Below are 25,320 nucleotides of genomic sequence, written 5' to 3' on the forward strand. Positions count from 1 at the left end.
GTTTATAGGAGGCCTAGCAGAGCCTCCAGGGACCTTCCCCCTCCCCCAGGGGTAAAAAAAATAAAATCCTAGGCTGGGTGGTATTTTTGCCACCAGGGTCAGAAGCGCGAGGCTGCTTGTACCACACACTGAACACATGCAGAGTGGCTTCCATCGGGCAGCTCCAATCTCCAAATGTCCAAGATTAGGGGTCAGGCTTCTAATACAAAGAACTTGAGCGAATACATGCCAGGCCAGTTTGAATTCTACTCTCCGCTTTCCCCAGAAATTAAATAATGATAAACACTGAAACAACTGGCAAGCACATTTCTCGGCGTTTCCTGTTGGCAGGATATGGCACTCAGATAAGGGTGGATGAATCTGTCAATTTCAGTTCCCTTATTCTGTCCGTCCATCCCCTTTCCAGTCCAGAATTCAGTCATCTACATTTCTGCAGCAATTTCCCCTGGTACAACTCCTCTTTGTACCTTACTATGCATTTTATGCAAATCTCTCCCTAATATATGCACCTGTCGACCTACTGTTTAGTTGGAGAACCGTACTGCAAAAATTCAGAGATGTGTGAATTCCAAAGGATAGCTTGTGTTTCAAGAAGGGTGAATCAGGTAAAGGTAAAGGTAAAGGGACCCCTGGCCATTAGGTCCAGTCGTGGCCGACTCTGGGGTTGCGACGCTCATCTCGCTTTACTGGCCAAGGGAGTACAGCTTCCGGGCCATGTGGCCAGCATGACTAAGACGCTTCTGGCGAACCAGAGCAGTGCACAGAAACACCTTTTACCTTCCCGCCGGAGGGGTACCTATTTATCTACTTGCACTTTGACGTGCTTTCGAACTGCTAGGTTGGCAGGAGCAGGGACCGAGCAACGGGAGCTCACCCCGTCACGGGGATTCAAACTGCTGACCTTCTGATCGGCAAGTCCTAGGCTCTGTGGTTTAACCCACAGCGCCACCCGCGTCCGGTAGTTTCTCATTAAAACACAAACAAAATTGAATTTTCCCTCCATCCTTATACTCAGGTAGAATAGACGGGGTGGAAGGTGTCCTCAGCTAATCTGAGGAGTTCCTATCATGCAAGGTATAAGTCCTTCTCTTTGATCATCTATGGAGAAAAAGGCTTCTCTCATCTCACCTCTATAGGCAAGCCTCTGTTCCCTGCAATCTTTTGGTATGAAGCCCCTCTGAAGTGGGCAGAAATTTCTCGGAAATTCTGCTGCCGGAGGCTGGTCGTCTTCTTTGTTCCTATAAATAGGGGCCCTGACCGCTTCCCTGGTCACACAATGCCCTCAGCACAGACATGTTCCTGGCACTGTCTCCTTGCTGCAACTCTCCCCCAGCCCCATTGGGAAGAGATGACTGTGCTCAATGGCTCAGTTCGGCTTGCATGCCCAAGGGGGTTGGCAGGGACAGCCAGTCCCCCCCCCCAGCCTCACCTTCTCCACTCTGTTTTTCCAAAGGCAGTCATCCATCACCATCAAGGAAACAGCTGACAATGCAAGCACTCGTGGGACAGCTGGTCTGCCAAGTGGCTGAAAAGGAGGGTGGGGGGTTAGGGGGGAGGAGGAGGATGGGAGAGGTGGGTTTCAGCTCAAAATAGCCCTCCAGACCCTCCCAGACACACACACACACACACACTGCTGCTTGGGGTTAGGAAAGAAGACCGATCTGCGCCACTGGCATGGGTTGGCCTAGCCTGGTCCTCGCCTTCACCTTCCTCACAGGTAAGGAGGCTCAGTCCAGGTGGAACTCCGGGGCTCTGATTGATGCGCTAAAACAGAACTTGGAAGCTATTCCTTGGGAGCGGTGAAAGGGGAGGAATTGCTTGGAACTGAGATGAAATGCGAAAGCAGGAAACTCTTATGGGGAGTCAGATGGTTGGGAATGGTCTACACAGCTGGGCAGTGGGTCTCCATGGTTTCAGGCAGGGGACGGCCCCAGCAAAACCTGGAAGTGCAGGTGGGGGCTAATTCTGGGACCGTCTTAATGCAAAGCGGATTCTCTGCCCCTAACACTCATGAGCAGGCAAGGGATGGGCAGACCCCATCCTCCCCTCTGTAGCCTCCTTCTGTGGGGCAAAACAAATGGGATGTCAGAAGGATTTGTCATGGACACAATGCAGTTGTGGGGAACTAGGCACAAAATTTCATGGATTGGAGATGATAGATGATAGAGAGAGAGAGAGAGAGAGAGAGAGAGAGAGAGATATGAAACCGGAAAACAGATAAGTGGCACCTAAGGAGGATTTACAACACCTTTGTCCCTTTCAGTTTTAAGCTGCTCCTACCACACTGTGCGTTAAACCACAGAGCCTAGGGCTTGCCGATCAGAAGGTTGGCGGTTCGAATCCCTGCAAAGGGGTGAGCTCCCGTTGCTCAGTCCCTGCTCCTGCCCACCTAGCAGTTCAAAAGCCCGCAGTGCAAGTAGATAAATAGGTACCACTCCGGTGGGAAGGTAAACGGCGTTTCCGTGCGCTGCTCTGGTTCGCCAGAAGCGGCTTAGTCATGCTGGCCACATGACCCAGAAGCTGTACGCCGGCTCCGTCGGCCAGTAAAGCGAGATGAGCGCCGCAACCCCAGAGTCGTCTGCGACTGGACCTAATGGTCAGGGGTCCCTTTACCTTTAGCTTTACCACACACAGAGAGAGAGAGAGAGAGAGAGAGTGCAAAATTGCATTTATATAGCACTTTTAGATGATGAAATATTTATTTATAACATAACAATTAATTACGTATACTCTGCCCAGCCAGCTAGGTTGCCCCAGCCTCTCTGGGTGGCTTCCAACATTATACAAAAACACAGTATAAAATCATATTGTCTCCACCTTCCGAGTTATCTTTACAACAACCCTTTGTGGTCGGTTAGGCAAAGAGTCTCAAGGCAATCCAGTGAACTTCCTGGCTGAGTAGGAATTTGAACCCTGGACTTCCAGGTCCCACTGCACAACCACACAGGGATGGGGCAGACACACAGGTGAAGAAGCATACAAGTTTGCCTCCTGCCACACACCTCTGTCTTGGTCCTCCGACTCACTGCATGAGTTTTTATGAGGTCCTGCGATGTATTCTGTTTCAGCGACACAATCACAGAATTGTGGAGTTGGAAGGGACCTGTGGGTCATCTAGACCAACCCCCAGCAATGCCATGCTCCAGGGGTGCCCTCAGGGACGAGGGTGGCAGGAGACCTATGCCTTCACCAAAGTGCTCACCAATGAGGGCCAGGTTGCAGAGGCAACACGATCCAAACAGAGAACCAGCCTAAGCCCAAGCAGAATCCAGAGACAAAGTCAGGCACGAGTCCAAGGTCAAGATCCCAGGGAGGTTGGGCAAGGAACATCACAGCAAGGCAGCAAGACCAGACTTGGGAGCAAGGAGCCAGAGAACGCCACCATTTGCAGCAGCTGGAAATCTCAGGAGGGATGACTTAACTGGGCCAAACTTGGGCTTCCTATTGATCAGCCACCTGACATCACAATGGAACGAGGTGCGAGGTGCTTTGAAGTCCCAAAGTTGGGATTTCCCCTTGCAAGACCCTGATAAAAGGGAGGTCTTTCTCCTCCCTTCCTGAGTCCAGAACCATCCAATTATGGCAAGGGAATGACTATTCAACCGCTGCAGCATAGACAGGTCCTAAAATATCCTAGGTAGGAGCAAGTCCCCTCAGAGGAAAGGTTGTGAAGTTTGCCTTCCTCCCTCAAAGTCATTGTGGATGGAGAGTCCTGTTTGAGGGAGAGCAGCTGCTGGCCATGTCCATTAGCAAGCGCGGGGGTGGCAAGTGCCAGCCGACAGTCACATTAAGAGTTTTCCAAAGTTCACTCTCCCCTTGGAGCCGCCCACTCAGCCTCTCAACCCCGCCTGGCTCTATAAACTCCTCAGTAGGCAGCTGCAATTACCCTAATGAAGGCAATTTGCCAGCACTTCTCCCACACACTTCCCTTTTAGATTTTGTTGGGCAGTTATCGTGGGCTAATAATTTGATAATGTACGGGATTAAAAAATAGTTAGCAAGGTAACCATCTGTGGACTAGACTAGACAGGGATAGATGGCAGGTGGAGCTGAGGGGGCTTTAATATTAATCCATTATTATTTATGGAATGCCCTCCACCTGCCTCATTAAATTCCCATTCAGCCCAGGGATGGGAGTAAGTTTGGATTTGTGCAGGGGGCGGGTTTTCGCTTAGGGAGGCAGGGGATGATAAAGGTGGAACGTGATAAAGGTGTATGCAAGTATGCTGGGTGTGGTGGAAGTAAAAAGGGAGAAGTCTGCCAGTCTCTAGAAATTCAATTTGCTTTGCATTTAAAGGTGAACTCATCTAACCCAGGGGCATGCGGGTGGCACTGTGGGTTAAACCACAGAACCTAGGGCTTGCCGATCAGCAGGTCGGCGGTTCGAATCCCCACAACGGGGTGAGCTCCCGTTGCTCGGTCTCAGCTCCTGCCAACCTAGCAGTTTGAAAGCACGTCAAAGTGCAAGTAGATAAATAGGTACCGCTCCGGCGGGAAGGCAAATGGTGTTTCTGTGCGCTGCTCTGGTTCGCCAGAAGTGGCTTAGTCATGCTGGCCACATGACCTGGAAGCTGTACGCCGGCTCCCTCGGCCAGTAAAGCGAGATGAGTGCCGCGACCCCAGAGTCGGTCACGACTGGACCTAATGGTCAGGGGTCCCTTTACCTTTACCATCTAACCCGCACTTTCTGAAAGAAGATGCAAACCGAAACACGGGCATCTTTCAGAATCCACACTTCTCCAAATTTTGCAATGCAATTTGCCATTCAAGCAACGTTTACAAAAAAAAGCATGTAATAAACAGGGTATGGCGTGCATGGCAATACATATATCACCATCCAAAAATGCATTATATGATGGGAAATTATTTGCAAAAAATAAAATAAAAATGAATTGAATTGTAGAGTTGAATTGAATTGTAGAGTTGAAAGGGGTACCAAGTATCATCCAATCCCTGCAATGCAATAATTAGGTAACATCACATGCAGAAGTGTGTATATTAGGAGGAATTTACATTAAAATGCTGGTTTAGGGTTGTTGTTTTTTTAAAAAAAGAATGCTGATGAAGAAATGCAGAGAACTGAAATTAGAAAAATGAGAAACTGAGAGAAACCAGAATTTTCAGATTTGTCTGTTCCTCCTCAGACGTTTCCTGATGAGATTGAACGGCAGTAAGCACTGCAGAAACAAAAGAAGGTGATTTTCCTCACTTAGGACACAATTCATTCCCAGAGCCAGCCCTACTGTTGGGTCGAGTGAGGCAGCCGCCACATTCAGTAGATGCCTGATGTCGGGGAACAGCCATGAGATGTTGGAGGACAGAGCTGGGTGCGCCACACAGCCAGCCCTGCACCCTGTGGCAACTGTCTGGTCCACACCTGGTCTTCTCTTGCCTTGTCCACTATAACCTTCCGCTCTCAAGTCTCCCATTGTCCCACCTGGTTCCCCTCACAGCTACCCATCATTTAGCTGTCATTCACTCCTCTCATTACTCTGACGCCCCTCCTTAACCTGTCCACACCAAAATCCAGCACAAGCTCCTTCTCCTTATCTCCAGGGCCCTTGTCCCCTTTATTTCTCTGCTCTCATATCCTGACACATCTCTGCCTGGGGTCTTTGTCCTCAGGCTCCGCCATCCTCAGGCCTCCTGCTCCCCTTGCAAGGACCCCCCCCCCACTTTCTTGCTTGCTGCTCCCCCACTTTCCCTAACACCTGTGTGATGCCACCTCCTTCCCTTCAAATGCTTCCTCGAAACCCTCCTTTTGTGTGGTGAGTCCCCCCCCCCACAGTGGAAATAAAGACACATGACACAATTATTAAGTTTAATGGGCTAAATAAGGCCACAACATTTATTGGTTACATGTGATGAGCGGTATTGGCTTAGGCATTGGTCCTAACCGACTATATCCGACTTCAACCCGTCTGCTAGAAGTCCGGGAAGGGTTAACCAGCAGTAGGGGGAGTCCTGCTGATGCACATCAACTAGGAACTCCCCTGGGGTCACTGATAGGGGGCGTGCCTTAGGTCCTCACCCCCCTAGGCTTCAGGCAGGGCCACGCCCCCCGAAATCCTTTACCGGACTACCCTTCAATATGTGGGGCAGGTGATGGCGTTACCTCCCCTCTTCCATCTACAGTGCAATACCAATGCCTAACCGCCAATACCCAGAAAGTTGTGACGATTTGCTACAAGGTAGGTGGAAACCAAGTGGCTGGTGCCAATTTGCCAAGTGGAAAAATTCCTACCAGATCTCTCAACGGCGACCAACCGAGGTCCATAGCAAGGTCAAAGAACGAAAACCTTATAGGGCGGGAGGGTGGGGAAAGCAGGAAGAGCTGGTAAGCAGCAAAGAGGGAGATCCCTGGCTGCTTCTGCTTTAAATAAGGCAGGCCACACCCCCAGAGCCAGCTGATTGGCTGGCCAGGAGGTCATGTGGCCGGGAATCCCTCCAGTCGCGTGGGGACTGGGTTCCAGCCGCCGCATGCGTGGTGGGGCCGTGAAGCCTGCAACTCCACCTCCTCCAAAGGGCGGAAGTGGCTTTCCAAGGCACCTTTGGCTCTCCGTACATAACAAAGAGTTGCTTCTTCATTGTCTTTCTCCAGTGGTCCTGAGCCGAAACCAGGAGGAGAAGCTTCTCAATGACCTGATGGCCAACTATGACCGCAAATTCCGCCCAGCCAAGGACGAGAGGGACATTGTTGACGTTTCGGTCAAGCTAACCCTCACCAATCTCATCACACTGGTGAGGAAGGAAGGAAGGAATAAAGGCTTTATTTCCTCTCCCCCATGCAACATATAGTTAAACTATGGAACTCCCTTCCACAGGACACAGTGATGGCTTTAAAAGATTAAATTCATGGAGGAGAGGGATATTGATGACTATTTAGGGCATATGACTGATTCTTGGGGTCACTGCAGAGGGCCCTACGACTGTCATGTAGAATGGAAAGCAAGAGGTACATGCCGGATTTTGGCATTTCTTACGTTCTTAACATCTCATACCTAAAATTTACATTTCAGAATTATGTTGCTCGCTAGCAAGGCTGCATCTTCTAGTTCCTAAAGGAAGCACGAATGCATCTGCAGCAAGCTCCAATAGCAGGTGGAGATTTAAGGCTCAAGACAGATATATCATTTAAAAAATCACAGCAGGCTCTTCACACATGATGTGAGCCTGGCTTCCCGACTTGCACAGCGAACACACATTATATCAAGCTGAATGTAGCATCAGCCTCCAGTCTTGCCTCTCCTTTTAGCTTTAAGTATGTTCTCCATCATTTTTATTGCTCAAAGCACCCAATGTACATTTATCGGCTTGTACATTCAACCTTAGCCTTGTTTTCAAAAATGAAAGGAGGGAAACGTTTATAAACAGTCGCAAAAGTGGCGGTGCCTTGAGGATGTCGTCATGGGTACAAGCCAACTGGCACCCTTATTTATTTATTTTATTTTATTAAACTTACATACTGCCCTTCATCCGAGGGTCACAGGGTGGTTTGAAGCCATCCTGGTCTTATTTCCCTGCTTATTTCCACTGAAGTAATCTCACTAAAGGCCAGGATGCAAAGATGACAGAGACTGCCTCTACAGTCCCCTGTTTGCTGTCAAAAGGTGTAGCTTATAGAAGTTCGGGGTAAGTTGTAGCAAGACTGGATCAATGTTACAGTTGTCCAACTGTGAGGGTGTCTCCACCTCCATCATTCAGCCTAGACACTTAGGTCCAACTCCGAGGGCCTTCTGGTGGTTCCCTCATTGCGAGAAGTGAGGTTACAAGGAACCAGGCAGAGGGCCTTCTCAGTAGTGGCGCCCGCCTTGTGGAACGCCCTCCCTGTGGATATCAAGGAGATAAAGAACTACACAACTTTTAGAAGACATCTGAAGGCAGCCCTGTATCAGGAAGTTTTTTTTTTATGTTTTATGCTGTTTATATATCTGTCGAAAACCACCCAGAGTGGCTGCAGCAACGCAGTTAGATGGGTGGGGTACAAATATAATACAGTGGTACCTCCAGTTGCAAATGGGATCTGTTCCGGAGGTCCAGCCGGATCCCGAGGTTTCCACAACCTGTGGATCACTGTCCTGCACATGCACAGGGTGGTAAACTGCTTCTGTGCATGTGTGCAGCAAAACCCAGTCCGATACTTTCGGGTTTGCCACTTTCGTAATGTGAAGTTTACATAACCAGAGGGTTATGCAACAACACTCACCTTTTCTCTGCTCTTTCCAGGCACGGCCCACTCTTTAAAGTTCTGTGTATGAGCATCATTCCCCTCCCCTTCCAGAGCTTTCTCTGTGGAAACCTGCTCTTTGAAGCTCAATCGGAGCAAATGGCAATTGACAGAAAAACTGAATTAGCATTAAAGAGCGGGTTTTCCTGGAGCAAAAAGACAAGTGTGGAACTTTTAAGCATGGACCTGTGCCTGGAAAGAGCAGGGCAAAAGTTAAGTGTGGATAAGACCTTAGATCGGTGTTTCCCTAACTTGGGAGTCCAGCTGTTTTTGGACTACAACACCCATCATCCCTAGCTAGCAGGGCCAGCGGTCCGGGATGATGGGAACTGTAGTCCAAAAACAGCTGGAGACCCAAGTTTGGGAAACACTGCCTTAGAGGGTTTTCAAAGGAGGATTGATGGAGGATAAGGCTCCAAGGCACGACCTAGATGACTTTAGAAAGGGACAGAGGGCTCAGATCCTGCTTGTGGGTTTCACACAGGGATCTGCTTGGCCACGGGGAGAACAGGATCCTGCACTAGATGGACCTGATCCAGCCACAGGGTTCCTCTTACATTCTAATGCTGTCTTCTCTCTTTTTCCAGAATGAGAGGGATGAGGCTCTCACAACCAACGTTTGGGTAGAACTGGTAAGAGAAGCAGCCCAAGCTTCACCTGTTATCTTTTATGTGTTGCAAATTATGGACCCTTTAACTCCGCCTTTCCTACCCTGGAAGTCTTAAGGGCTAGTAACTTAATTTTTAGGGGGGTGGGAGACAAATCCTGGGGCACTGATGATTTTCCTAGCATCCTGGATTCTGGGTTTGGAAACTCAGGTTGTGCCTCTAGTTGAAATTTACCCTGGATTCAAATTTACCAGGAAGGAAGTCAGCCTCACCATTTCAAGGCAGTAACATGTTCCATTGCAAAATATCCACCAGGCCGGACAGTGTGATTAACTGATTTCTTTGTTGGCAGAAATGGCACGATTACCGCCTGCAGTGGGATGCGGCTGATTATGACAACATCAAGTGTTTACGAATCCCCTCCACCATGGTGTGGCTGCCAGACATTGTCCTGGAGAACAAGTCAGTATCCTAAAGGGTTGTTCTCTTCCTCCTCTTCCTCCTCCTCCTCCTCTTCCTCCTCCAGCTCATCTGCCAGCTGGCTGCAGGTGAACTTGGGATTCCCCTTCTGTAGATAGGAGATGTGACCTAGCATGTCTCCTTGTAGCCAGGTAGCTTACTTGATCTTCATGGGGTCCTCCTGGGCTCCTTCCAGGAATTAGTTCCCAGAGAAATTGCTGAGTTTTGGGGGGGAAGAGTAGCCTTCACCCAGAAGGAGGCATCGTCTTTCTCTAGTTCAAAGAATCGTAAAATTGAAAAGTTGGAAGTGACCACAGGGATCATCTAGTCTAGTCCAACCACTGGCAATGCATGAATCTTTTGCCGAACATGGGGCTTGAACCCACAAACCTGAGATTAAGAGTGTCAGACTCTACCGACTGAGCCCTCCCTCATGAACTAATTAGCAGGAAGAACAATTAAAACAGAGCTTACAAGCAGCATTTAAGATTGCATTATATGAGCTAGCAATGTCCTTCCTCATAGAAGTTCCTTTTACAGTGGTACCTCTGGTTACATACGGTACTTAATTCGTTCTGGAGGTCTGTTCTTAACCTGAAACTGTTCTTAACCTGAAGCCCCACTTTAGCTAATGGGGTCTCCTGCTGCCACTGCACTGCCGCTGCACAATTTCTGTTCTCATCCTGAAGCAAAGTTCTTAACCCAAGGTAATATTTCTGGGTTAGTGGAGTCTGTAACCTGAAGCGTATGTAACCCGAGGTACTACTGTAATAATACTGGTGGGGAACCTCCAGCCCTGGAGCATATTTTAGGTCCTGAAAACCTCTGGATTTGGCCCACAAGGGCTTTTGGGGCAAACTATGCCCACCTGTCTGTTACCAGGCAGATGCCATATGACATTGGGTGCCGAGAGCTGTCACATCTGATCTAAGTACACTGATCTTGGCACTAAGCACCACACAACGATGACTGGAGATAATCTTATCTCTGATCTTAGCGCTGTGGCACTTAGTGCTGAGATCAGAGACAACCCCATTCATTTGACTATAGACTGCCAGAAGGGTCTTAGATGGTCTTAGAAAGTCAGGAAAAAGAAAGGAATCACAAGGCCCCATAGCAGAGGGTAGAAGAGGCCCTTTTCCAAGATAAGAAGAGGGCTCCCCCCCCACCTCTATTTCCCCACTCTGTGGCAGCTCTTAGCTAGGAGGTGAGGCTGCTCTCCTCTGAGACCAGCGCTAGGATAGGGAAGGAAAAAATATGCCGAGTTGCCTCCCCACAGCAGCACTGGGGCCGAAGAGGAACATCTCCTATCTCAGCGCTGGTACGGAGAAGATGAAAACACTGTTTTCTCACTCTTTAGCAATGAATACAAGAGGAGCATCTCCTCCTATCTCAGCGCAGGTGCAGAGCAGAGGGGGGAAAGTGTTTCCTTGCTCCATAGCAGTGCTGGGGCAGGAGAGGAGAGTCTTCTATGTGTGTGTGTGTGCCTGCCTGCCTGCTTGAATGTGCTTGTGTTGACCATGCCCACCTCTGCCAAGCATCCCTCTCAAGGGTGACCAACCTTCACTGCAGCCCTCGGGTCCCAAATGGCAGGAGAGCTCTGCTGCAAGAGGGTGAGGAAAGGGATCCTGGCTCTCCCTTCCAGTCGGGATTCCAGTCCCTTCCAGTCGGGATTCAGGCCTCATCATGGGACTGAAACTGCCTTGGTCGCACTGGTTGATGATCTCCGGCGGGCTAGGGACAAAGGTGAGAGCTGTTTCCTAGTTCTGCTGGATCTCTCAGCGGCGTTTGATACCATCGACCATAGCATCCTTCTGGACCGTCTTGAGGGGCTGGGAGCTGGGGACACTGTCATACAGTGGTTCCGCTCCTTCCTCCTGGGCCGTGTTCAGAAAGTGGTGGTGGGGGATGAGTGTTCAGACCCTTGGGCCCTCACTTGTGGGGTGCCTCAGGGTTCTGTCCTCTCCCCCATGCTTTTTAACATCTATATGAAGCCGCTGGGAGAGATCATCCGGAGGTTTGGGCTGGGTGTTCATCAGTATGCGGATGACACCCAGCTCTACCTCTCTTTTAAATCAGAACCAGTGAAGGCGGTGAAGGTCCTGTGTGAGTGTCTGGAGGCGGTTGGAGGATGGATGGCGGCTAACAGATTGAGGTTGAATCCTGACAAGACAGAAGTACTGTTTTTGGGGGACAGGAGGCGGGCAGGTGTGGAGGATTCCCTGGTCCTGAATGGGGTAACTGTGCCCCTGAAGGACCAGGTGCGCAGCCTGGGAGTCATTTTGGACTCACAGCTGTCCATGGAGGCACAGGTCAAATCTGTGTCCAGGGCAGCTGTTTACCAGCTCCATCTGGTACGTAGGCTGAGACCCTATCTGCCCGCGGACTGTCTCGCCAGAGTGGTGCATGCTCTGGTTATCTCCCGCTTGGACTACTGCAATGCGCTCTACGTGGGGCTACCTTTGAAGGTGACGCGGAAACTACAACTAATCCAGAATGCGGCAGCTAGACTGGTGACTGGGGGCGGCCGCCGAGACCATATAACACCGGTCTTGAAAGACCTGCATTGGCTCCCAGTACGTTTCCGAGCACAATTCAAAGTGTTGGTGCTGACCTTTAAAGCCCTAAACGGCCTCGGTCCAGTATACCTGAAGGAGCGTCTCGACCCCCATCAGTCGGCCCGGACGCTGAGGTCCAGCGCCGAGGGCCTTCTGGCGGTTCCCTCACTGCGAGAAGCAAAGCTACAGGGAACCAGGCAGAGGGCCTTCTCGGTAGTGGCGCCCGCCCTGTGGAACACCCTTCCAGCAGATGTCAAAGCGATAAACAACTATCTGACATTCAGGAGACATCTTAAGGCAGCCCTGTTCAGGGAAGTTTTTAACGTGTGACATTTTACTGTATTTTTGGTTTTTATGGAAGCCGCCCAGAGTGGCTGGGGAGGCCCAGCCAGATGGGCGGGGTATAAATAATAAATTATTATTATTATTATTATTACTCCTGACCTCTTCCTGGAAGCAGTTGGAGGATGCATGGGGGCTAACAGATTGAGGTTGAATCCTGACAAGACAGAAGTACTGTTTTTGGGAGACAGGAGCCGGGCAGGTGTGGAGGATTCCCTGGTCCTGAATGGGGTAACTGTGCCCCTGAAGGACCAGGTGCGCAGCCTGGGAGTCATTTTGGACTCACAGCTGTCCATGGAGGCGCAGGTCAATTCTGTGTCCAGGGCAGCTGTTTACCAGCTCCACCTGGTACGCAGGATGAGACCCTATCTGCCTGCGGACTGTCTCGCCAGAGTGGTGCATGCTCTGGTTATCTCCCGCTTGGACTACTGCAATGTGCTCTACGTGGGGCTACCTTTGAAGGTGACCTGGAAACTACAACTAATCCAGAACACGGCAGCTAGACTGGTGACTGGGAGCGGCCGCCGAGATCATATAACACCGGTCTTGAAAGACCTACATTGGTTCCCAATACGTTTCCGAGCACAATTCAAAGTGTTGGTGCTGACCTTCAAAGCCCCAAACAGCCTTGGCCCAGTATACTTGAAGGAGCGTCTCCACCCCCATCGTTCAGTCCGGACACTGATGTCCAGCTCCGAGGGCCTTCTGGTGGTTCACTCCCTACGAGAAGTGGTTACAGGAAACCAGGCAGAGGCCCTTCTCAGTGGTGGTGCCCTCCCTGTGGAACGCCCTCCCACCAGATGTCAAAGAGAACAACAACTACCAGACTTTTAGAAGACATCTGAAGGCAGCCCTGTTTAGGGGAGCTTTTAATGTTTTATGAATTATTACAGTATTTTAATATATATTTTTGGAAGCTGCCCAGAGTGGCTGGGGAAGCCCAGCCAGATGGGCGGGGTATAAATAATAAATTATTATTATTATATTATTATTCCTCCCCTTGTTCCCCTCAGCATCGACGGGGTGTTTGAGGTCGCGCTGTACGTCAACGTCCTGGTGTCCCCCGACGGCAGCATCTCCTGGCTCCCCCCGGCCATCTACCGCAGCGTCTGCCCCATTGTCGTCACTTTCTTCCCCTTCGACTGGCAAAACTGCTCCATGGTGTTCCAGTGAGTACTAGTTGGAGCCTCTTGCACCCGTGGCAGTTCCCTGCGTGATTTAGAGGTGTCTCAGTGAGGGTGGAGAGGAAGGCAGTAGATGAAGGGGGGCTTATCTTGCTCATTCATGTTCCTACCCCCCCCAAAAAAGAAAACACTTCTTGTGTTGGAAATTTTAATGCCTGAAGGGGACTAATATATATTCATTTCTAACTGTGGGCACATTTTCTTTCTGCATTTATATCATATTTTTAAAATTAATTTTTCATATGCTAACATATATTTGTTTGTGTTTACTTATTTAACGAAATGTATCTGCCGTTTGATTGTTAGCTCCCCACTTCTAAGCAGTTGTATAAATTCAAAGTATGCAGCCCTATACACTCGAATTACTTTAGAAAATACCTATATACATTATAAAACATACACCGAAACAATATACATGATAATGAGAGGATAAACAGGTATTTTAAATAATCATTTTATCCATTCGTACATTTACTTATATTAGCATGTAACCTGATATCTAAAGTTCCCTTTTTATATCTCACACAACTGGTTCCCAACAGTCTAACATTTCTCTAAAATTTTCATATTTCTTTAACATGAATAATATCAATTTAACAATTGCCACCTGCTCCCATAAAGCACTAACTAATTCTTCCTTATTCAGTTTACGGCCATGCTTCTAAGTCCTCCTTGCTAGAGCTGAAGATATCCAACACTTGAATGTGGATATTCTTCTGTATCCTTTGATCATTCCCATTGCTCAAAAGGCATAAAGAGGGATCATTGGTCTACCTCAGTCCAAATATTTCATTTACAGCCGAAATCACAATATGCTGATAACGTCTGGCCTTCCAACAACCCCACCAGATGTAAACCATGGTTACCTAGGACTCGGATCCGATGAACCTTGGTTATCTGTATATTGTAGCGCAGTAAGGGATTCTGCTCTGGTCTAGAGGCCTCTGGAAGTGATTGGCTGAATTGCGCTGGTGTCATAGAAGGCCTGGCAGGCGTTCTCTGGCAGGAATCGTGGCTAAAGAATCCTTGACCAATGGCAATCCAACTTCTAGTTGAAAACACTCAGTGAAAGAGAGTCCCCCACTTTCCAAAGGAATCCATTCCACTGTTGAACAGCTCTTACCATCAGAAGGTTCCTCCTAGTGTTTAGTAGGAATCTCCTTTTTTTGTAATTGGTTCAGCTCTTACCCTCTGGAGCAGCAGGAAAAAACCTTACTTGATTTGGCCTTACTGGGTGATTTTATGTTTAAGGTCACAGACCTACAATGCCCGTGAAATCAACCTGCTGTTGACCGTCGAAGATGAGCAGACAATAGAATGGATCTTTATTGACCCCGAAGCTTTCACAGGTAACCCCACCTGCATGCAAGCCGAGGGGGACAACGGGTGGGAGGAGGTAATGATGCTGCCCAAATCCTTATAAGAACATTGAAAACATAAGACTTGTCTTGTTGCATTGCGTTGACTAAATTCAGCCTCCAGTTTCCTGCAGCAGTGAGTCCCATGCCTTTGCGAAACCTGCAAACTCTCCAAGGAAAAGGGACACCCTTCCCCTGTAGTTTGTTCCCATCATTTGGTATTTACAGTTAAATTGCCCCTTAACATGGAGGCTCCATTTAATAGTAACTGATATCTATATCCTCAGTGTCAAGTTATTTTTTAAGGCTTTCTAAGCAGCCGTCCGTACCTGCAATGAATCCCACGAGTTGAATAAAGAGGAAGCACATCTTTTTTTTCTGGTCCTGATCCTACTGCCTGCCAGCTTTTCTGGCAAACTCCCCTGATTTCTAATGTTAGAAAATGTTCAAGGGATAAATCTCTCACTCTCTCTCTCTCCCTCCACCCGGCACCACACTTTAGGAAATGACAGGGCTGCCTGGAATCCTGAGGGCATTTGGAGGATTTGGAAAACAAAAGCATTTTTGGCACAGATACCACAAAGGCAAAGCATCATTTAGATCGGGGTCAGCAAACTTTTTCATCAGGGGGCCGGTCCACCGCCCCTCAGACCTTGTGGTGGTGGGCAGGACTATATTTCAAAGATGAAAAAATGAACGAATTCCTACACCCCACAAATAACCCAGAGATGCATTTTAAATAAAAGCAGACATTCTACTCATGTAAAAACACACTGATTTCCGGACCGTCCGCGGGCCGGAATTGAGAAGGCGATTGGGCCGCATCTGGCCCCCGGGCCTTAGTTTGCCTACCCATGATTTAGATGCTCCCTGGCCCTGGTGGAGGCAGGGCAGTCGAGTCTTTCTGAGTGGGCGAAACAATTTAGCAGGGAAACTGTTTAACTATAAACCATAGAATCATGGAAGTGTAGAGTCGGAAGAGAACCCGACGGTCATCTAAGCTCTGTCCATGAGGTGTAAGTCAGGGCATTTGGTATAATCAATTTGACGTACCAAACATGAGAAACAGATGGAATGAAGAACTGGAGGTTGCTATCTCACCCAATCAGTAGGATAATGTTTTAACTTTGGTAGCTAATGTGTCGTTAGATTATGAATTATGTATTATACAACAAAAAGTAATATTTAGAATTCATTGGGCTCTACTACACTTGCACAGAAAGGGATGATCTACAACAACATGCTGCACATAATAAGGAAATGCTTCTTTGAAACATGCTTATGCAGTATCCGACGCTTGCAAATTTCTGGAGGAAAGTATTAAGATGTATAAATACTACTTTGGGGAATATTTTAAAATTGTCATAGGATAATATTATCCTAAGCCACATACCAATCATATGAGGTTTGACTGCGGGTCAACATAAATTAGGGCTGCCCTATGGCCGGGTTTTCCCGGACGTATCCAGGATTCATCTGCCGGAAATAGCGTCTAGGCGAAATTTCGAAAATCACTAAAAATGTCTGGGGAAACCCAAATAATAATAATAATAAAATATATTTATACCCCGCCCTCCCCAGCCAAGACCGGGCTCAGAGTGCCTAACAACCGGTAATAAAAACAAATTGATTAAAATACAATTTAAAAAACAAGATTAAAATACAACATTAAAACATTAAGATGCAGCCTCTTCACAGGAGGAGAAAGGAAAAAGAAAGAGTGTCAACCCATGTCAGAAGTGGGCAAATTTCCTTAAAATGTAAACAACTTTTGTGCCCAGGTTTCCACTTTTAGAAATATGGCAACCCTAACGTAAGTGGACTCTTCATGCCCTTATTTCTGCTAAAAGACTGGTATCGAGACATTGGAAAGATAATACCATGGTCCCCTTTTTCCCAGCTGGAATGGGTAACATTCCAGGGGCCACAATCCAGTGGTGAATGGGGCCACGGGCAAAAGGTGGGTTGAGCAATGCATGCAAATTTCCCCTTTCTAGAGTAGGGTAGTTTCTACACAAACTCCCACATCCCTCTCCTTCCTCCATCCAGACTGGCAGGAGACATTATCAGAACTCAAGGGCATGTTCCAGCCAGGCACAGATCTTTGGGGTGGGTGTGAGGCAGGGCTGAGGAGGAGGTGTGGCTAAGGAAGGGGGTGGGGAGAGTCCTGGGGGTTTGGGGGGCTGCACTTGGGCTCCCTCTTCAGCTTTGCTAGGCCTTGCACCTGGGAATCACACCTGTCACCTGTTTGCATCCACCTCTTAATGGCTTTCAAGGTTTGCCTAACTTTGCTCTCTGGCCATGTGTCCCCTCCTCCTCCCCCCCAGCCTGCTTCTGTAGGTTATTAATAAGAATCACTGCAGGAGAATGTTTGGCATTTGTCATCCCCCCCCTCCTTTGTTCTGCTGGCTCCTCTCCTTCCCTCCCAACCACTCCTAAAGCTAACAGTTACATTTCAGCCAATTGATCCAGGAACGCAGACGTCGCCAGCAGCTGCCACCGCCATTCTCCATCATGTTTTAATAGCATCTCCGAGGTGGAAAAGTTCCTCTTTGGAAGCGAGAGGCTTTCTTGTTTTTTCCTGATGGGGGACAAGCCAGTTATTTTGCACGGTTAAAAATCTATCTCTCCCGCAGACGGCGGGGGGAATAAACAAGAAAACACCAGCTTAATAACGTGTCACGCTTGGCTTCGTGTTGCAGCCCAGAGAGAGAAAGAGAGAGAGAGAGAGAAATGTGGGCTTTTATATGGCAGCAGGGCCACTGGAGGCCTTTGGGACCAAACACATGGCAGAATCAGCTCTCTCTCCATCAGATTCCAGCTTCTGGCAGAAGTCCCTCTGGGCTGCCAGGCAGTAAGCTGGCAGCTCCTGGCATCCTGGCCCAGATGATCGGATGAGTCTTGCTATTGTGGATATATCGTTCACACAGGGCTCTAAATCCTCACTCAGATCCAGGGCACTTTTCTCAGGGACTGTGTCTGTTCTCTCTCTCTCTCTCTCTCTCTCTCTCTCTCTCTCTCTCACACACACACACACACACACACACACACACACACTCACACACACACCAGGTAGGAAAGGGATTGCTCTCTGCACCTTTATTGTTTGCACTCGTTTCCCCATCAGCTCCTTCGTCGCCAGCAGGTCCCTTCCCCCAGGGTCCATTCCTCGTCTCAACGTGGCAGCCTGGCTTCAGATCGAGGTGGCCGCCAGGACCAGACTTGGGGACCCCCCAAACAGCAGCAGCTGGTGCCCACTGGGAATAGTGGGGCAGTTGGCAGGGAGGTCAACAGTAGGGGGCGCCAGAGCTAAGGACAGGCAGAGCAATTTAGACAGGCTTTGTCCCCTCCTCACCTTCCTCTCTCTTGATTTCTGCAAGGGACTGTGGAGAAGGGGGGAGCTGCTGGGCAAAGTGGGTGTGTCTGGGGCAAACTGAGATTGGAGGGCTTTAGTGAAACAGGCACTACTGCCCACAAATGTTTGGAAGATGGGGAGCTCTGGAGGCAATGAGCGATGCTTTCTTTTCAGGTGCATTATTAGTTGGGCGAAGGCAACATTTCTCATCAAAGAATTATTTGATAGGCTTTTGAGATCTCCTGTTGGAGATTATCTCCGCTGGAGAATATTCTGCAGAATAGCCACTCCAGTTTTGCAAAGCAAGAATTTTGGATGCTGCTGTGACCCAGAATTAATATCATTTACTGTTATTTCTGTATTGTTGAAGGAGGGCTTGAAACTTGGTGTGCGTGTGTTTGTATTAAAAGGTTGGGGTGCGAGAATTCATGGTGATGCCAAAAATAGGGAATTGCAGAAAAGTGGGAGGGGGAGAGCTCTGAGCTGCTAGTCTCAGAAGCTCCATAGTTAATGTGACCAATATTTGTATGTAGGAAAGCTTTGCTTCTACCCACATGACGCTGCCTTCTCCCGACAGAGAACGGGGAATGGGCAATCAAGCACCGGCCAGCCAAGAAGGTTGTGAACGCTCAGCACTTCACGCCAGATGACATAGGGTACCAGCAGATCATCTTCTTCCTCATCATCCAGAGGAAGCCACTTTTCTACATCATCAACATCATCATCCCTTGTGTGCTCATTTCCTCGGTTGCTGTGCTGGTGTACTTCCTCCCAGCGAAAGGTCAGTACCAAAAGTATCACTGTGGACTCAGCTATACAGCTTCAAATAAGTGTGTTGTAAAGTGCAATATACAAATGTCCCACCAGATGGCGACAGTGAGCAATGGCAAATTCAATGTATTTTTCAAAACTTTAAAAACAAATTAAAAAAACATTTTCACAGCGTTTTTTAGAATCATAGAATCATAGAATCATAGAGTTGGAAGAGACCACAAAGGCCATCGAGTCCAACCCCCTGCCAAGCAGGAAACACCATCAGAGCACTCCTGACATATGGTTGTCAAGCCTCTGCTTAAAGACCTCCAAAGTAGGAGACTCCACCACACTCCTTGGCAGCAAATTCCACTGTCGAACAGCTCTTACTGTCAGGAAGTTCTTCCTAATGTTTAGGTGGAATCTTCTTTCTTGTAGTTTGGATCCATTGCTCCGTGTCCGCTTCTCTGGAGCAGCAGAAAACAACCTTTCTCCCTCCTCTATGTGACATCCTTTTATATATTTGAACATGGCTATCATATCACCCCTTAACCTCCTCTTCTCCAGGCTAAACATGCCCAGCTCCCTTAGCCGTTCCTCATAAGGCATCGTTTCCAGGCCTTTGACCATTTTGGTTGCCCTCCTCTGGACACGTTCCAGTTTGTCAGTGTCCTTCTTGAATTGTGGTGCCCAGAACTGGACACAGTACTCCAGGTGAGGTCTGACCAGAGCAGAATACAGTGGCACTATTACTTCCCTTGATCTAGATGCTATACTCCTATGTATAGCCCGCCCTGTGGAACGCCCTTCCAGCAGATGTCAAAGTGATAAACAACTATCTGACATTCAGGAGACATCTTAAGGCAGCCCTGTTCAGGGAAGTTTTTAACGTGTGATATTTTATTGTATTTTTGGTTTTTATGGAAGCCGCCCAGAGTGGCTGGGGAGGCCCAGCCAGATGGGCGGGGTATAAATAATAAATTATTATTATTATTATTATTGATGCAGCCCAGAATTGCATTGGCTTTTTTAATATGTTTGTGGATTCCACCTGTGGTGCTGGGTTAGGTCTGGTAGTCTTTGGATGGCCTGGGTTAGGTCTGGTAGTCTGTGCCCCCCCCCCAGGTGTTGATGGATGATGGGAACTGTAGTCTGGAAAGCCCAGCTTCCCTCACCCTGGGCTAATGATTCAGCACTCTGGACAGCTCCCAGACTTTGCTTCACAGGGAGGCAAGGAACCAGGTTGGTCAAGAGGAAGTGAAAATTGGTGGGTCTTCCGATGTGGCTGAACTCCAACTCCCATCAGTCTCAGCTAGCACAGTCAGTGGTCAAGGATGATGGGAATTGTAGTCCTGCAATAGCAGAAGACCATCCAGGACAGGGGGAATTAAGTGTGTGCCTGCTGGTTTTTGCAGCAGGCATGTGTTTAGCATGACACGGGCTACGATCGCCTCCAAATTTGCACTATCGAAAGCCCTCTCACGATTTCCAGGCCTATTTATTCATTTCATCAGATATCTAAGTTGCCCCTTCATCCAAACAGACTGCAGGCAGGTGTAAATTAGTAAACACAGGGTAACCTCTTTATGCTTGGGTCTTTGGCTCCTGGGGTGTCCAATTTCAGCCCCCCCTTGCTTTCTGTGACTGCATTTTTCTCAATCTTCTAGTAAGAACCACCTCCACCTGACGATAAAATATAAAACCCGCATAAAAAGCGAAGTGCAGAAATTGAACATAAAGCATGAAACAGATCGTAAAACAGTATCAAAATCCTAAAACCATCAGGAATTAAAAACTGCAGGAATAAAATTTGGGAAGGCTTAGGAGAAAAGAAGCGTTTCAAAAAGTGGTATAACAACAGCAAAGTGATGACATAAGAAAAGCCTCCTGGATGAGGCCAATGGTCCATCTAGTCCAAAGTCCTGCTTTCTCAATCCCATGTATAATTTTATAAACTTCTATCATGTCTCCAGGGACGCAGGTGGTGCTGTGGGTTAAACCACAGAGCCTAGGACTTGCCGATCAGAAGGTCGGTGGTTCAAATCCCCGTGACGGGGGGAGCTCCCGTTTCTCAGTCCCTGCTCCTGCCAACCTAGGAGTTCGAAAGCACATCAAAGTGCAAGTAGATAAATAGGTACCGCTCTGGCGGGAAGGTAAACAGCGTTTCCGTGCGCTGCTCTGGTTCGCCAGAAGCCGCTTAGTCATGCTGGTCACGTGACCCGGAAGCTGTACACCAGCTCCCTTGGCCAGTAAAGCGAGATGAGTACAGTAACCCCAGAGTCGGTCATGACTGGACCAAATGGTCAGGGGTCCCTTTACCTTTACTACCATGTCTCCTCTAACTCAAAGGCCCCAATGCTGCAACCTTTCCTCTTAGGAGAGTCACTCCCTGAATCTACAGGACCCTGAATTCCTCAGCACGATGAGAGAGGAGGAAAAACTTTTCTCCATCGAAACAATGTGCAACAGCACACAGTGGCAGGTTGAGAATCCCTCCCTCTAACCTGATAGATCAACTCCCTGCCTGCCTCACTGTGGGAATGTTCTGGGGTGCAGGAGAGGATATATTGTGGGATTATATCCTTATCCAACTTGTGCTAACAAGTTCCCAAAATATCAGCAGAGTTTATAGACATTCCCCTTTAGGTTCGCAACGGTAGCGCTTGTACAGGTTCACTAGGACCTCTATAATAATTACTCTGGTAATTTCCCCTTTTGTTCCCTCTTAAAATACAAGACACGACACAGTCTTTATAAAAGTATAAAAGAGTTTACTCACGTTCTGTTCACAATATGATCCCAGAAGGCAGACAGCTTAAAAAAGGTTACATACATTCGGAATCTATCTTATAGCAAGATAGTCCTTTCCTCCTCTCTTGGCTCCTCTCTTGAGCCAAGAGAGCATCTTTAGATGCTTCCTCATCAAAGGAAAATGGCAGAGAGAGAGAGATGGCTGCCTGCCCTGTGCTTTTGTCATTACCTGCACAGGTGAGGCCACACCCACCTCTGGTCACATGCGGAGGAAGTCCGTCCCCAGGAAGTTTACCTGCTTGCTGGACAGACATCCCTCCCCATGTTCTAACATGTACACTCTAGGAATGTTGTCATTGACTGCTCCTGTGTTTACATCCCACACTCACCACCTCTGTTTAGCAGAAAAGAGCTGAGAAAGTGCAGAGCAAAACTGGGTCCCATCTCAACAGGAAGAAGGCCAAGAGGCAACTGGTAGTTTGATAGATAAAGCCCCTCATCCCCTAGCCTGCGATTAGGCAGTGGAAACACCTGCAGATGGGACTCACAGAGCATCCTGGTAGGACAGAGTTGTTTTTAGGGTTCAGAAGACACAGGGTGGAAGGTGCTTTGCATTTTTAGGGCTCTGCCTCTCCCATCCCTCATCCTGGTTCCGTTTACTGGATGCGAGGGCTCGGGCAGGGCAGAAGCAAGATTGGGAGCAGTGCTGGCACACAAGTGAGATCCAGCAGCAGCCCTGCTCTTCCTAACGTCTCCAGGACCAAGCCTGGAATTGAGTTGGGGAGGTTCATAAGGAGCTCCTGGCTCATCAAGGTCAGCTTGCTGGGAGTCAATCATGACGTGTCCCAGAGGCTGAGGTCTCTTTCCCCGCTAGTCTGGGGTTTTGACTGCTGAGAACCAATCAGCGAAGCATCCCTTTCTTTTAACCCTGTGGCAGTAGAGAAAAAGTGGGGTTGGAAGGGGCATGGTCCTAAAGTTTAGAGAGTTTAGAGAGTCCCTGGTACCGTTTCAGATACAGTTAAGAACTTAATTCGTTCTGGAGGTCCGTTCTTAACCTGAAACTGTTCTTAACCTGAGGCACCACTTTAGCTAATGGGGCCTCCCGCTGCCGCCGCGCAATTTCTGTTCTCATCCTGAAGCAAAGTTCTTAACCCGAGGTGCTATTTCTGGGTTAGCGGAGTCTGTAACCTGAAGTGTCTGTAACCTGAGGAACCACTGTATTCCCTGCCAGTCAACTGCTGAGAGGAGGACAATAAGTGATACTTCTGCATCCCAGGCCTCTATTTTCAGAGCAACTAGTCATTCCTTGGGTGGACCTTCTTGGGACGGGGCGTGAGAGCATGATGAAGCAAGACAGAAGCCTTATTGCGCCTCTCTCTCTCTCTCTCTCTCTCTCTCTCTCTCTCTCTCTCTCTCTCTCTCTCTGCAGCTGGTGGTCAGAAGTGTACGGTTTCGATCAACGTCCTCCTGGCCCAGACCGTCTTCCTCTTCCTGATTGCAAAAAAGGTCCCCGAAACCTCGCAGGCAGTGCCGCTCATTGAAAAGTAAGCAAACGATGTTTAGGGAAGCTTTTAATGTTTGATGCATTACTGTATTTTAATATTTTGTTGGAAGCCGCCCAGAGTGGCTGGGGAAGCCCAGCCAGATGGGCAGGGTATAAATAAATTATTATTATTATTATTATTATTATTATTATTATTATTATTATTATTATTATTATTATTATGTAGGGGGCAGTGATGGCCTCCAGCTTGGGTGGCTTTAAAGGAGAATTAGACAATTAAATAGTTTCCAAAAAGCCACTCCTTTCATTTTAGCAAAGATTCCCCTGCATTGGGGCATCGGCATGTTTCTGATGTTATTACACCAGTTCATCACTGAAGTGGCAACTCTTTGCGAAAGGGAGTTGCGGAATTTATCTTCCCAACACGGTTGCGCGACAGATAATGGATAAATCCATTTTGCCGGTGGGGAATGAGGGAGAGGTAGCGGCTTGTCCAAGGCCCCCTGAGAAGCCTGCGAGAGTGGCAGGACGTGAGCTCTAGATGTTGGATTTGATCTCTGGCTGTTGGCATGGCTTTATCTTATTATGGCGGAAGCTCTTGTGGGCTAGCAGCCACTTCATCAGATGTTATCCTGATAGATGCATGACTAAGGCTGCCAAGAGGGGGGGGGCTTCACAGAGCTGCTTGCTAAACCACTGGCTGAAGCCCCTCCCTCCTCCATTAAACCTCACTGCAGACACGTTTGATGGGGAGGGGACTTTGCAGAGTGCTCTGTGAAGTGCTTCTCCCCCTCCATTCAGCAACTCAGGAGTACACATGGTTGGTGGTTAGGATAGAAGGGAAATTTGGTTCTGTTTGCATTTTTAGGTGAGCCTTCCTGATTTGCCGCCCCCCCCCAAGACACAATAAGTTAAACACAGCTGTCCTTCAGAACTCACAACTCTCTGAATTTTGTGGTGCATTTCTCTATAGACAAAAACTGGTATACCAGGGGAAAGATGCCTACAAATGCATATATTAACAAATGCATTACAGTAGAACCTCACTTTTCGAACGTCTCCATTGAACCAAAATGCCATAACCCAGAAATAAATGCTTCCATTTTCAAATGCGCCTCAGAAGTTGAACTTCCAAGGCAGCCTCCGTTTTCAGTTTCCTTGTTGTATTGAGGCTTTTGTATTCAGTTTCCAGTTTTCGAACAATTTCGGAAGTCGAACAGTCTTCCGGAACAGATTACGTTCGAAAACCGAGGTTCCACTGTATATCCCGGGTTTGGGGTTTTGGGGTTGTTGTGTTTTTTGCAAAACTGTGCCTACAAATGCATATTATTAGTGAATGCATCATATATGGGGAAAACGTAAAATTGCAAAAACATGGACAAATTTGCATACTGATATGTGTGCATTAAAGGGGAGGCATTTTCCAGTTACTTAGAAGAACAAATTCTCAGACTGATGAAGAATATGAAATGGTTGATTTTGCCACTGATTAGGTTAGGTGACCAGTGTGCCATTTTCCTTTTTCTCCCCAAAGGTACTTAACTTTCCTCTTGGTGGTTACTATTGCCATTGTTGTGAACGCTGTCATTGTGCTCAACGTTTCCCTGAGGACCCCCCAACACTCACTCCATGTCCGCACGGGTCCGGGAGGTAGGTCCAGCAGATGCTGCCCAGAAGCTGTGGGCTGGCCCCCTGCTCACGTTAGACCTCCTTGCACTGCTGAGCCCCAAGACTTGGCCTTTGCCTTACCTAGGAAACTGCCTTATCCTGACTCAGACCACAGGTCCCTCTAGCTCAGCAATGACCACACTGATTGGCAACAGCTCTCTGGGGTTTTATGCAGGTGTCATTCCAGTCCTACCTGGAGATGCTGGGAATCAAACCTGGGCATATCCTCTGCCACTGAGCTACAACCCTGTCCCCTTCCTTCTTAAAAGAGCACAGCCCTAGCTCAAACTGAAGACCCTGCCCTTTCATGTAACAACCCACTTAGAAACTGCCACAGACTGGCTGGACACCAGAGTGCCAGCTTGGCCCCCGCGACCTCAGGTGCCCGGGGCATGGGTGTCATGCAGTGTGCCTGGCCCTGGCATCGAAGTCTGTGTATGCCACAAACTCTCCATGGGGAATTTTGTGGGTGTTTGGGCACCCAGGGCCCCAGGGAGATGGCAGAGGAATGGTGGGAGGAACCAGAGTCTGGGGAATGGTGGTGGGGTGACAA

General features: G+C 48.3%; 1 protein-coding gene across 1 annotated transcript in view; it reads left to right on the forward strand.

Annotated features, from left to right (window-relative positions):
* The first annotated feature begins 1,613 nt into the window (after positions 1 to 1,613).
* The window catches only part of CHRNG (cholinergic receptor nicotinic gamma subunit), a 29,006-nt gene continuing 5,299 nt past the window's right edge, over positions 1,614 to 25,320 (forward strand). The window contains 10 exon segments of the mRNA XM_081192410.1: positions 1,614 to 1,717; positions 6,602 to 6,741; positions 8,815 to 8,859; positions 9,188 to 9,297; positions 13,208 to 13,363; positions 14,630 to 14,727; positions 18,669 to 18,872; positions 23,025 to 23,139; positions 24,634 to 24,712; positions 24,714 to 24,749. Coding sequence (XP_081048536.1) covers positions 1,675 to 1,717; positions 6,602 to 6,741; positions 8,815 to 8,859; positions 9,188 to 9,297; positions 13,208 to 13,363; positions 14,630 to 14,727; positions 18,669 to 18,872; positions 23,025 to 23,139; positions 24,634 to 24,712; positions 24,714 to 24,749 — 1,026 coding nt within the window. The 5' untranslated portion in view covers positions 1,614 to 1,674.

Source organism: Podarcis bocagei (genome assembly GCF_964188305.1).
Source record: "Podarcis bocagei genome assembly, chromosome: 4".
In the NCBI taxonomy this organism is placed as follows: Eukaryota; Metazoa; Chordata; class Lepidosauria; order Squamata; family Lacertidae; genus Podarcis; species Podarcis bocagei.